General features: G+C 46.1%; 1 protein-coding gene across 1 annotated transcript; it reads left to right on the forward strand.

Moving 5' to 3' along the window:
• Positions 1–2,037: 2,037 nt before the first annotated feature.
• Positions 2,038–12,475, forward strand: LOC144481750 (uncharacterized). Its single transcript, XM_078200899.1, has 3 exons — positions 2,038–2,075; positions 3,770–3,888; positions 11,710–12,475. Exons 2-3 carry the CDS (start codon positions 3,791–3,793, stop codon positions 12,299–12,301), a joined length of 690 nt encoding a protein of 229 aa, XP_078057025.1. The 5' UTR covers positions 2,038–2,075; positions 3,770–3,790; the 3' UTR covers positions 12,302–12,475.
• The last annotated feature ends 1,599 nt before the right edge of the window (positions 12,476–14,074 follow it).

The raw sequence follows: 14,074 nt of genomic DNA on the forward strand, positions 1-14,074 counted from the left end.
TCGCAACTTGCCTTTCCACCTACTATTGTGCTAATTTGGCTACAGTACATTCGCTTCCTTCCTCCAGGTCGCGAATATATCTTGTAAATAGTTCCAGTCCCAGCACTGATCCCTGTGGAACACCATTGGTTACAGGTCGCCAACCTGAAAAAGAACTCTGATTCCCGTTCGCTGTTTCCCACCCATTAGCCAATTCCCTATCTGTGCCAATATACTACCTCCAATACAGTGGACTCTTAACTTGTGACTTAACCTTTTGTGAAGTATCTTCTCGAACGCCTTCTGGAAGTCCAAATACAATACCTCGACTGGTTCCCCTCTATCTACTCTGGTTGAGACTTGCTCAAAAAACTCTTACGATTTCTCTTTCATGAATGTCTGCTGATTCTGTTTGGTGAGGTTATGATTTTGCAAATGTATCACTATTACTTCCTGAATAATTGATTCCCAACATTTTTCCAACATGTTAATCTTAACAACTTGCTTTCCACCTCCTTCCCATTTTGAAGAGGGGAGTCACATTGGCAGTTTTCCAATCCTCCTGTACTTCACCAGAATCCCAAGACTTCTGGAATGTTACAGCCAATGCATCCACTATCTCTGTAGTTAATTCTTTGAGGATCCTAGGATGCAAGCCATCAGTGCCAGGGGTCCTATCTGCCTTTAACCCCATTAGTTTGTCTCCAGTGATGGTGATGGTACTTAATTCCCCCCTGTATTCTTCAATATTAATCGGATGTTCAAATGACTTCTACCATAAAGACTGATGCAATTTTTAAAAAAAATCATTTGTGGGACGTGGGAGTCGCTGGCTGGCCAGCATTTATTGCCCATCCCTAGTTGCCCGAGGGCAGTTGAGAGTCAACCACATTGCTGTGACTCTGGAGTCACATGTAGGCCAGACCAGGTAAGGACAGCAGATTTCCATCCCTGCAGGACATTAGTGAACCAGATGGGTTTTTCCGACAATCACCAATGGTTTCATGGTCATCAGTAGATTCTTAATTCCAGAGTTTTTTAAATTCAATTCAACTCCCACCTTCTGCCATAGTGGGAATCGAACCTGGTAACCCAGAACATTAACTGAGTTTCTAGATTAAGAGTGTAGCGATGATAACACTCGGCCATTGCCTCCCCAAATTATCTGTTTTACTCTTCTGCCCTTTGCTTGCTCCCCATAACTATCTCGCCACAATGAAACGTTTTCATTTATAGAATCTAGGATTGGTTAGCATTAGTAATTGTATGTTCCGTACTCTCTCTTCCTGTCTAAGTTTTAATTAGTGCTCCATGGGTGTTAATTACTCAATGGTCAGTGAGTTAATTAGTTCACAAGACGTGAGGAATATGAGTCAGAATGGGCTATACAGCTCCTACAGCTTTCTCTGAGATTCAACAAAGGTGAACAATAGAATACTGCAAGGCCCGGATAGAGTGGACGTGGAGAAGATGTTTCCATCAGTAGGAGAGACTAGAATCCAGAGGAAGGGGGCGACCCTTTGGAACCGAGATGAGGAGGAATTTCTTCAGCCAGAGGGTGGCGAGGAATTGCATCTCGACCTGGCTCTGTGTTTACCGAGTACATAAAAGCACATTGGCATTTGCGACGAGACATTTCCGATTGGGGGGCGGGGGCGGAGAACTGGATTCATTTCCCTCTCCACAGCTCTGTGGGTGCTGAGGCCAACTGTATTCCCCCCCAGAATGAGAGCAATAATTTCACCACAGTCAATATCTATGCGGTGCACTAACAGACAGGATGCAATGTTGCCACACTGGATAATCACGCGTTACAACCTGAAGCTGCTCCAAACACATGTGCAATCCTTGCCCATTTAAGGTTGTCACGTACACAGCAACGGGGCACATCGCTCTTAAATACCAGCCAGATACACCTCTCCCTAACTCACAGATATCCAGACACTGAAGACACAGTCAAGAGTGAAGGTAAGAGACACACTCTCTTCGGATTCGTTCGTTCCTTCACCATTTGACACTGCATCATTTTCATTTATATTCTTTCAGGTTACTTTCCCAGGTGAGCGCTTGTGCCTTCCAATTGCTGTGAAATCCAGGTAAAGTACAGCTCATTCTGCGGCTAGCCAGCAGTTATGTCGGGATATATTTGATTTGACTTATTTATCATTGTCGCATGTGTTACGAAGGAAAGGTTGATTCCTCTCTGAGAACTAACACTCAACCGCTCAAAGAGAAGTTTCATAATCTGGTAAAGAATTTGTGAGAAAGGGATTATCTGCCCTTCAACAGCTTTTAGTGGTTAAACCAGAATAACCACCTGAGAACCTCTCTGTAAATATCAACAAGTAAAACTCTTCTTCTAACTAACAGTGAACAAGTTAACTAAACTATTAACAAAATGAATAAAACACTATTCTAATGGAATTCTGATTAGATAATTACAATTTCCACTTATTAACAAAAGAAAATAGAAGGTTTAATCACACTCAAAATGCAATCAGGTTTGTTGTCTTCCAGGTTGTTCTTTCTTCTTTGCTGATATCTTCTGCCTTCACTATATTCTATTCTTCTGTCACGATTGAGATGAGGCCCTCTTTTAAGACATCAATGTGGCCGCTACACTGGCAGAGACAGTTACTGACTATGTATCTCTCTCGAGCTGAGAGCTGTGATCTGTGGCCGTCACTAGCAGGCATTTTCTTTTTGACAGTTTGGAGCTGGGAGCTGGTTTCGTAGCCCTGATGACATATCAAAGACCCCACAATAGGATTGGTTTACAAGTTATCAAAACATAAAATTCAAATCCGATAGGCTGCGGCTATTCAAATGCCTATTTCAAATTGATTGGGTTAAAATTCAGAAACATATTCTGATTCAAATATCTAAAGCCTGTTACGAAAGGAATCATGTTGTTTTTGCCTCAGATACATTGTTTCAGTCTGTACTGGATGCACCTGAAGTTCCTCAGTTCAGAAAAAAACAAAACCATCTTTTAAACAAAATAGTTTACAACTCTTAGCGTCGTTAATTTTTTTATAATCTTACAAACACTAACTTCGCAATACGTGCATTGGGCGGCACGATGGCACAGTGGTTAGCATTGCTGCCTCACAGCGCCAGGGACCCGGGTTCAATTCCCGCTCAGGTCCTGTCTGTGCAGAGTCTGCATGTTCTCCCCCGTGTCTGCGTGGGTTTCCTCCAGGTGCTCCGGTTTCTTCCCACAGTCTGAAAGACGTGCTGGTTAGGTGCATTGGCCGTGCTAAATTCTCCATCCATGTACTCGAACAGTTGCCGGAGTGTGGCGACTCGGGGATTTTCACAGTAACTTAATTGCGGTGTTAATGTAAATTGACTTGTGACACCAATAAATAAGCTTTAACGGAGATCATTGTTCTCATCTCTTTCTTATGAGGGACTGTGTACAGTGGCTGTGTTCCCATGATTATCTCTCTGAATGGGGACTGTGAGCTAACAGGGGGCCCCTGTTCCAATTTGCACCTTTTTTTGTTGGGACTATAATCAGAGGCTCTGTCACAGTGAAATGGACTGCAGTCAGAGATTGTGTGCCAGAGTCAATGTCTCTTCGAGTGGGGAGGGGTGTAACTGGTACTGATGTCTCTGTGCTGTAACCTCCCTGTAAGCAGGGATTGTGATCACAGGCCCATGATTACTGTGAGTGTGAGCTGTGGTCCGTCCGTGTCTCAATGCAGTCCTCACTGTGAATGAACACTGTGTGGCTGGCAACCCCGTTTCACGTCTCCGAGATGATCCTGATGTCTTTCTGTTGCAGGGCGTGTTGAGCTGATCCGCCATGAAGTCTGTCTCACTCCTACTTCTGGTTTGCCTCTGCGCCCGCGAATTGGGCTCAACTAAACTAAACAATGGAGTTTTGCGAACAATTGTCAAAGAGTGAGTGCTTCATAATTCAGTGCTTTCCTTCAAACAATTGGCAGGTGGCACGGTGGTTAGCTCTGCTGCCTCACAGCGCCAGGGATCCGGGTTCAAGAGTGAGTGCTTCATAACTCAGTGTCTTCCATCAAACAATCACATTGCTGTGATTATCCTACCTTATTCCAGCCAAATGTGTAACCTCACAGTTACTGACAAAATAGCTGGACTCTGGGGTGGTTCCCGCGGATTGGAAAACAGCAAATGTGATCCCACTGTTTAAAAAAGGAGGTAGACAAAAGGTGGGTAACTATAGGCCAGTTAGCTTAACTTCCGTAGCAGGGCAAATGCTTGAATCTATTGTCCTTGGAATCTTTCTCCTTGGAAAGACGGAGGATGAGGGGAGACTTAATAGAGGTGTATAAAATTATGAAAGGCATAGATAGGGTGAACAGTGGGAAGCTTTTCCCCGGGTCGGTGGTGACGTTCACGAGAGGTCATAGGTTCAAGGTGAAGGGGGGGGAGGTTTAACACAGATATCAGAAGGACATATTTTACACAGAGGGTCGTGGGGGCCTGGAATATGTTGCCGGGCAAGGTGGTGGAGGAGGACACACTGGGAACGTTTAAGACTTATCTAGACAGCTACATGAACGGAGTGGGAATGGAGGGATACAAAAGAGTGGTCTAGTTTGGACCAGGGAGCGGCGCGGGCTAATTGTTCTTTGTTTCTCGTTTCAAGGCTTCATTCTATGATCATCTTGCTGGTGCCAGTACAGAGCGAGACTGCGGATAGTTGGGAACCTGTCTCGGGGGCAGGGAATTCAGATGGTGTTCGTAAAGCAGAAGTGGAAATGAATAGGGTTGGGAAGCATTTTCTGATCAGGGCCAGTGTGATCTCCTGGACTCGTTTCGATCGCCTCAGGGGGTCGGAGAGGAATTTCCCAGATTTTTTTTCCCCATATTGGCCCTGGGGTTTTCACTCTGGGTTTTCGCCTCTCCCTGGAGATCACATGGTCTGGAATGGGGGGGTGGGGGTGAGTTAATAGGTTGTGATGAACAAAGCATCGTAGCTGTGAGGGACAGCTCGGTGTATAGGATATTAGGATGTAGATAGGCTGGAAAATTGGGCGGGGATCCTGGATTCAGGATTCAATCCTGGACCGGGGAGCGGCACGGGCTTGGAGGGCCGAAGGGCCTGTTCCTGTGCTGTATTGTTCTTTGTTCTTTGTTTGTTCTATCATCAAGGAAGAAATAGCGAGACATTTGGATATAAATTGTCCCGTTGGTCAGATGCAGCATGGGTTCATGAAGGGAAGGTCATGTTTGACTAATGTGGTGGAAGTCATTGAGAACTTTACATGCGCAGTGGACAATGGGGAACCTGTGGATGTGGTGTATCTGGATTTTCAAAAGGTATTTGACAAGGTGCCGCACCAAAGACTGCTACATAAGTTAAAGGTGCACGGTGTTACTGGTAATGTATTACAACAAAGAACACCGAAAATTACAGCACAGGAACAGGCCCTTCGGCCCTCCAAGCCTGCACCGACCATGCTGTCCGGCTTAACTAAAACCCCCTACCCTTCCAGCGACCATATCCCTCTATTCCCATCCTATTCATGTACTTGTCAAGATTCCCCTTAAAAGTCACTACCGTATTCGCTTCCACTAGCTCCCCCGGCAACGAGTTCCAGGCACCCACTACTCTCTGTGTAAAAAATCTGCCTCGTACATCTCCTTTAAACCTTGCTCCTCGCACCTTAAACCTATGCCCCCTAGTAATTGACTCTTCCATCCTGGGAAAAAGCTTCTGACTATCCACTCTGTCCATGCCTCTCATAATCTTGTACACTTCTATCAGGTCGCCCCCTCAACCTCCGTCATTCCAGTGAGGACAAACCAGGTTTCTCCAACCTCTCCTCATAGCTAATGCCCTCCATACCAGGCAACATCCTGGTAAATCTTTTCTGTACCCTCTCCAAAGCCTCCACATCCTTCTGGCAGTGTGGCGACCAGGATTGAACACTATATTCCAAGTGCAGCCTAACTAAGGTTCTATAAAGCTGCAACATGACTTGCCAATTTTTAAACTCCATGCCCCAGTCGATGAAGACAAGCATGCCGTATGCCTCCTTGACCACCTTCTCCATCTGCATTGCCACTTTCAGTGACCTGTGCACCTGTTACACCCAGATCCCTTTGCCTATCAATACTCTGAAGGGTTCTGCCATTTACTGTCTATTTCCTATCTGTATTCGACATTCCAAAATGCATTACCCCACATTTTTCCCGATTAAACTCCATCTGCAATCTCTCTTCCCAAGTCTCCAACTGATCTATATCCTGCTGTATCCTCTGATGGTCCTCATCGCTATCTGCAAATCCACCAACGTTTGTGTCGTCCGCAAACTTACTAATCAAACCAGTTCCATTTTTCTCCAAATCATTTATATATATTACAATTTTTAGCATAGATCGGGGATTGGTTAACTAACAGAAAACAAAGAGTGGGGGTAAATGGGTGTTTTTCTGGTTGACAATCAGTGACGAGTGTTGTGCCTCAGAGATCAGTGTTGGGACCACAATTGTTTACGATTTACATAACTGATTTGGATTTGGGGACCAACTGTAATGTGTCAAAATTCGCAGATGACACTAAGATGAGTGGCAGAGCAAAGTGTGCAGAGGATGCTGAAAGTCTGAAAAGGGATATAGATAGTCTAAGTGAGTGGGCGAGGGTCTGGCAGATGGGGAACAATGTTGGTAAATGTGAGGTCATCCATTTGGTAGGAATAATAGCAAAATGGTAAAAATTGCAACATGCTGCTGTGCAGAGGGACCTGGGTGTCAAGAATCACAAGGAGTTGGTTTGCAGGTGCGGCAGGTAATTAAGAAGGCAAATGGAATTTTGCCCTTCATTGCTGGAGGGTTGGAGTTTAAAGACAGCGAGGTTATGTTGCAGCTGTATGAGGTGCTGGTGAGGCCACACCTGGAGTACCTGTGTACAATTTTGGTCTCCTTACTTGAGAAAGGATATACTGGCACTGGAGGGGGTGCAGAGGAGATTCACGAGATTGATTCCAGAGTTGAGAGAGTTGGCTTATGAGGAGAGACTGAGTATACTGGGGCTATACTCATTGGAATTCAGAAGAATGAGGGGAGATCTTATAGAAACATATAAGATTATGAAGGGAATAGATAAGATAGAAGCAGGGAAGTTATTTCCACTGGCGGGTGAAACTAGGGATGGCCTCAAAATAAGGGGAAGCAGATTTAGGACTGAGTTGAGGAGGAATTTCTCCACACAAAGGGTTGTGAATTCCCTGCCCAGTGAAGCAGTTGAGGCTACCTCATTGAATTTTTTTAAGGCAAGGATAGCGAAAGTTTTGAACAGTAAAGGAATTAAGGGTTAGGGTGAGCAGGTGGGTAAATGGAGATGAGTCCACGAAAAGATCAGCCATGCTCTTATTGAATGGTGGAGCAGGCTCGAGGGGCCAGACGACCTACTCCTGCTCCTAGTTCTTATGTTGTTATGCTCTCATTCCAAATGTCGGGGTTAACACAGAAGTTAGAAGAGTACAGCACAGGAACAAGTCCTTAGATGCACCATGTTGCGCCAAACATGATGCCAAATTCAACTCATCCTTTCTGCCTCCCCTTGGTCCATATCCCTCTATTTCTTGCATATTCATGAGCTTATCTAAAAGACCCTAAAATGCCCGTATCGTATCTGCCTCCATCACCACCCCTGGCAGCATCTTCCAGAAACCTACCACTCCCTGTGTAAAAAACTTGCCCCTCACATCTCCTTTGAACTTTCCCCTTCTCACCTTCAGTGCGTGCCCCCTCGTATTAGACATTTCAATTCTGGGGAAGAAAAGTTCTGACTGTCAACCCTATCCAAGCCTCTCATAATTCTATTGACACTATCAGGTCTCCTCTCAGCCTCCGCCGCTCCAGAGAAAACAAGCCTAGTTTGTCCAGCCTCTCCTTATTGCTCACGCCCTCTGATCCGGACAGCATCCTGGTAAACCTCTTCTGCACCTTTCAGCCTTTAAAAAAGGCTCAAAAAGTAATGCGGGAGATTATAGGCCGGTAAGTTTGATGTCAGTAGTAGGTAAGTTATTGGAAGGAGTACTAAGCGACAGGATCTACAAATATTTGGATAGACAGGGACTTATTAGGGAGATTCAACATGGCTTTGTGCTTGGTAGGTCATGTTTGACCAATCTATTAGAGCTTTTCGAGGAGGTTACCAGGAAAGTGGATGAAGGGGAGGCAGTGGATGTTGTCTACATGAACTTCAGTAAGGCCTTTGACAAGGTCCTGCATGGGAGGTTGGTTAGGAAGGTTCAGTCGCTCAGTGCACATGGAGAGGTAGTAAATTGGATTAGGCATTGGCTCAATGGAAGAAGCCAGAGAGTGGTATTGGAGGATTGCTTCTCTGAGTGGAGGCCTGTGACTAGTGGTGTGCCACAGGGATCAATGCTGGGTCCATTGTTGTTTGTCATCTATATCAATGATCTGGATGATAATGTGGTAAATTGGATCAGCAAATTTGCTGACGATACAAAGATTGGAGGTGCAGTGGACAGTGAGGAAGGTTTTCAAAGCTTGCAGAGGGATTTGGAACTGCTAGAAAATGGGCTGAAAAATGGCAGATGGAGTTTAGTGCAGAAAAGTATGAGGTATTGCACTGTGGAAGGACAAACCAACGTAGAACATACAAGGTAAATGGTAGGACAGTGAAGAGTGCAGTAGAACAGAGGATCTGGGAATACAGATACATAATTCCCTAAAAGTGGCATCAAAGGTAGATAGGGTCATAAAAAGTGCTTTTGGTACATTGGCCTTTATAAATCAAAGTATTGAGTATAAGAGTTGGAATGTTATGGTGAGGTTGTATAAGACTTTGGTGAGGCCAAATTTAGAATATTGTATGCAGTTTTGTTCACCTAATTACAGGAAGGATATTAATAAGTTTGAAAGCATGCAGAGAAGGTTTACAAGGATGCTGCCGGGAGTTGAGAAACTGAGTTACAGAGAAAGGTTGAATATGTTAGGACTTTATTCCCTGGAGCGTAGAATAATGAGAGGAGATTTGATAAAGGTGTATAAAATTATGATGGGTATAGATCGAGTGAATGCAAGCAGGCTTTTTCCACTGAGGCTAGGGGAGAAAAAAACTAGAGGACATGGGTTAAGAGTGAAGGGGGGAAAGTTTAAAGGGAATATTAGGAGGGGCTTCTTCACACAGAGGGTGGTGGGAGTGTGGAATGAGCTGCCAGATGCAATGGTGAATGCGGGCTCACTTTTAACATTTTAGAAAAACCTGGACAGGTACATGGATGAGAGGGGTGTGGAGGGATATGGTCCAGGTGCAGGTCAGTGGGACTAGGCAGAAAAATGGTTCGGCACAGCCAAGAAGAGCCAAAAAGCCTGTTTCTATGCTGTCATGTTCTATGGTTCTATGGTTCTATGCACCCTCTCCAAAGCCCCCACATCCTTCCTGTCATGTGGCGACCAGAATTGAACGCAATACCAAAGTGCTGACTTCCTGACTCTTGTACTCAATGCCCCGACCAATAAAGGCAAACATGTAATACACCTTCTTTCCCACCCTGTCAACTTGTATGGCCACTTTCAGAGAGCTACGGACTTGAATTCCAAGATCCCTCTGTACATTGATGCTGTTCAGGGTCCTGCCATGAACTGGTTCTTCAGGTATTTGGTACGGGGGGACATGGGGCAATATCTTGTGCCCTGCCACCTCTCAGTTGTGGAACCACTGAGACGCAAGGTGCTGGGTTCAAATCTCACTCAAGGGCTTGGGTACACAAATCGCAATACACCACTGTGCCACTGTGCCACCTCATTAATAGGCAGTGGATGGATTCTTGTCAGCAGATGCTCAGCCAAGCATTTCTCAACAGATATTCTTTACACTTTTGAGGTGCAAGGCAAAGGAGATTCTGTGGAATGGGGAAAGGCAACTTAATTGACAGACAGGAGACAAATAACAGAAAGAGTGTTGTGATGATATGTACCTTTAAGAATTGTATTTGAATCATGTTTCTCTGCAGGATTTTGTCGGCACTGTATTGTCTGCAGTCAGTGTTGTCTAATTGTTACTGAAGCAATATAATGGCCATCATGCTGATTTTAAGCTGAACTAATGCAGGGTCCTGAGGTTGTTAGTATCTCTTGGTGTTGCTCAGTGGAGCTTGATTGAGGAGAATTGACAGGGCAGGTCATATGCCTGGGTACAGCACTTTTTAAGCAGTGCATTCCACGTTTTCAGTTTTGTTTCAGTTGTTGCCAGGTGATGGTGGATGAAGAGAGTCTCTCTGTCGCACTCTCTCTCTCCAGGGGCTTTTAAAAGTTCCAGGCCTGGGAAGGCTCAGAGTTTCAATCTAACATTCAAAGGACAGTTCACAGCAGGTGTTAAAAAGCTGCAAAATCCAGCATCACATGAGTATAGTTGTTTTCTGTGCAAAGTCTGAAGAAGGGTGTATGTCTGTGAGATAATGTTTAACCTAGAACAACAGAGATAGCTAGCTGTTAGGGGTTTATACTGTGTCATGCTTAAATCTTGTAATTGGTAAAAGATATGCTAATTATTTTTCTTATACTATAACTCTTCAATAAACTTTGTTTGATAAATGCTCCCGGGTGTGTCACTTGAATCATACCTGGAGTGAAACACCTTCTGCTCACCCTAATGCCAAAATCAAATGTAAAACTTAGGCTGTGGAATTTTCCCGCCACAGGAATTGTAGTGGGCAGGACATGGACCATGCATAGGTTCATGGATATCGGACAGGATTTTCCGGTCTTGAGGTGAGCACGGCTGAAAAATCCCACCCAGGATCCAGATTAACTTCATAAAACACCTTGGAGTAGGTGTACATGGCCAATGTACCCTATCCAGCACGTCTTTCGGACTGGGGAAGAAACCAGAGCACCCGGAGGAAACCCACACAGACACGGGGAGAATGTGCAGACTCCGCACAGACAGTGACCCAAGCCAGGAATCGAACCCGGGTCCCCGGTGCTATGAGGCAGCAGTGCTAACCACTGTGCCAACGTCCCAATGGAACAGGTGGAAGGTAGTATGTCCAGGGTGTGTGGGGTCCTTGATTATTTTCCAAGGCAACGGGAAGTGCAGACGGCGTCAATGGATGGGACTCTGGTTTGCATGATGGATTGGGCTTTGTAGTTTCTTGCGGTCTTGGACAGGACAGGAGCCATACCAAGCTGTGATACACCCAGAAAGGCTGCTTTCTATGGTGCATCTGTAAAAGTTGGTGAGAGTCATAGCTGAATATCCTGAACCTCCTGAGGATGTAGAGGCGTTGGTGTGTTTGCTTAACAATTGCGTCGGCGTGGAGGGACCAGGACAGTTGAGGTTGTTGGTGATCTGAACACTTAGAGACCTGAAGCTCTCGCCCATCTCCACTTCATCCCCATTGATGTAGACAGGGGTTTGTCCTCCACTACGCTTCCTGCAGTCGATGACTAGCTCCTCTTGATGGAGACGCTCATTGCCTGGGGCATTTGTATGGCGCCAAGGGTGCTTGTCATTTGTCAGCCCGAGCGTGGATATTGTCCAGGTCTTGCTGCATTTGGACACGGACCGCTCGAATTTTCGCACTGGACGAATTTGCAGTTTGGACAGCTCGATAATTTGGAAGGTGTGGAGGGGGTGGGGGGGGGGGGGCGGTGTTGGCTGAGGCCGGGGGTTGGGGGGAGGGGGGCGGGGCGGTGGACAGAATGATTTGTTTTCGAATTCAAAACTTGGTTCAGATTCTTACTCTCCCACTGTCTCTCCTCTTCTAGTTTCCAAAAAGCCAAAGAGGGAAACCGTAATCAATTCTCCTTTCTCATTGCCCTGAATCCTGAGCAATGCTTGGGTCAGCAGAAGATCCTGTACCTGAGCAACGGTACAAATACATCGCCACCGAAGATAGCCAATTCTCTCAACGAGTTTCGTGAACCCCTCAACTACTTGGCGGTGTACCCAGACTCGGGTAAACAGTGTTCGGAGTTTAAGATATTATTTCAAGATCGGGATGGCAAGCTGACGTCGGAGTGGTTTGCAGAGAAGATTAACGCGTTATCAGCGGGAGGCTGCGTGATATTCTACACAACAAACACACCATGCACCGAAAAATGTTTCAGTGGGAAGTGGATGGATATCTCTTGTCCTCTCCTGTTCAGGCCATTCCGAGATTGGAAATCTGAAGGTCAGCATCCGATTCACAAATACTTTGTTTACACACAAGTCTACAGTTGCGACGAGAACAACACAAACGTGATCATTCAGGGTTTTAATCGTCTGAATGCACCTGGTAATTTCCTGTTTCGGAAATGTGAGGAGAACAAGGCCTGTGAAAAATGTGCTCGTGAAAATAATTACTGCGTGAAATGAAATGAACCAATCTCCTTTGGTCCCTGAATCTCCCTATTCCCCGCTCCCTCCCCCGCCACCCCCCACACCCCTTCCCCCTCATCGTGCGCTCTTTCCTGCTCGACCCTTATTCTGGGTAAGGGTCACCCTCTGGACACTCCCAATTCCCTTCAGTGTCTTATTCACCCCACACTCTCCGACAATCTACATTCTGCTGCTCGGAAGATTCTCCAATCTGCCCACAGCCACTTCCGTCCGTGACCCCTGGCTGTCCAATTAACCTCCCCCCGGCCCCCATCCCCGACACAACTGGAGAAGGTTCTCCAGTCACGCAATCTTTCCGCCACTCATTATCAAGACACCCCCCACACACACTCCCAACTCATGAGCTCTCCATCCAGTCTACCCCCAATGCTCTAGCTCTCAGAGAAACAAGGGAACTAGAATCAGAAGTAGGCCATTCAGCCCTTCGAGCCTGCTCCGCCATGCTTTTTGATCATGCTGATCATCAACTTCAATATCCTGATCCCCACGTTCCCCTCATATCCCTTGATTCCTTTAGCCCCAAGAGCTATATCTAATTTCTTCTTGCAATTATACAACGTTTTGGCCTCAACTACATTCTGTGGTAGTGAATCCCACACATTCACTGCTCTCTGGGTGAAGAAATTTATCCTCACCTCAGTTCTAAAAGGTTTCTATAAAGGATTGCCAATCAAGCAGCCCCGCTTGATTGGCACCCATTCCAGGAACATCCACTCCTTCCACCACCAACACACAGTGGCAGCCATGTGTGCCATCTACAAGATGCACTGTAGTAACTCACCAAGTCTCCTTCGAAAGCACCTTCCAAACCCATGACCTCTACCATCTGGAAGGACAAGGGCAGCAGATAGGTGGGAGCACCACCACCTGGAGGTTTCACCTCCAAGACACTCACCCTTATCCTCAAACTATGACCCCTAGTTCCAGACTCCGCCACTATTGGGACCATTCTTTCTGAATGTACCCTGTCTAACCCTGTTAGAATTTTATAAGTTTCTATGAGATCCTCTCTCACTCTTCTAAACTCCAGTGAATACAATCATAAGCGACTTAGTCTCTCCTCATATGACAGACCTGCCATCCCAGGGATCAGCCTCGTAAACCTTTGCTGTACTCCCTCTATGGTAAGGACATCCTTCCTCAGATAACGACACCAAAAGTGCACACAATATTCCAGGTGTGGCCTCACCAACGCTCTGTATACTTAGTCCATCCATGCGCTTTGTTCCCTGGGGATGAGTCCCCAATCCCCAAAAATCCTGCACAGTCCATTCCACATCCAAAAGAAACTGGACGGCACGGTGGCACAGTGGTTAGCACTGCTGCTTCACAGCTCCAGGGACCTGGGTTCGATTCCCGGCTTGGGTCACTGTCTGTGTGGAGTTTGCACATTCTCCTCGTGTCTGCGTGGGTTTCCTCCGGGTGCTCCGGTTTCCTCCCACAGTCCAAAGATGTGTGGTTTAGGTTGATTGGCTATGCTAAAAATTGCCCTTAGTGTCCTGAGATGCGTAGGTTAGAGGGATTTTTGGGTAAATATGTTGGGATGTGGAGGTAGGGCCTGGGTGGGATTGCGGTCGGTACAGACTTGATGGGCCGAATGACCTCTTTCTGTACTGTAGGGTTTCTATGATGATTCTAATGGTTGGCACTCCTGCCTCACAGTGCCAGGGACCCGGGTTCAATTCCCGGCTTGGGTCACTGCCTGTGCGGAGTTTGCACATTCTCCCCCGTGTCTGCATGGGCTTCCTC

This window comes from Mustelus asterias, chromosome 31 (assembly GCF_964213995.1).
Source record: "Mustelus asterias chromosome 31, sMusAst1.hap1.1, whole genome shotgun sequence".
Classification (NCBI taxonomy): Eukaryota; Metazoa; Chordata; class Chondrichthyes; order Carcharhiniformes; family Triakidae; genus Mustelus; species Mustelus asterias.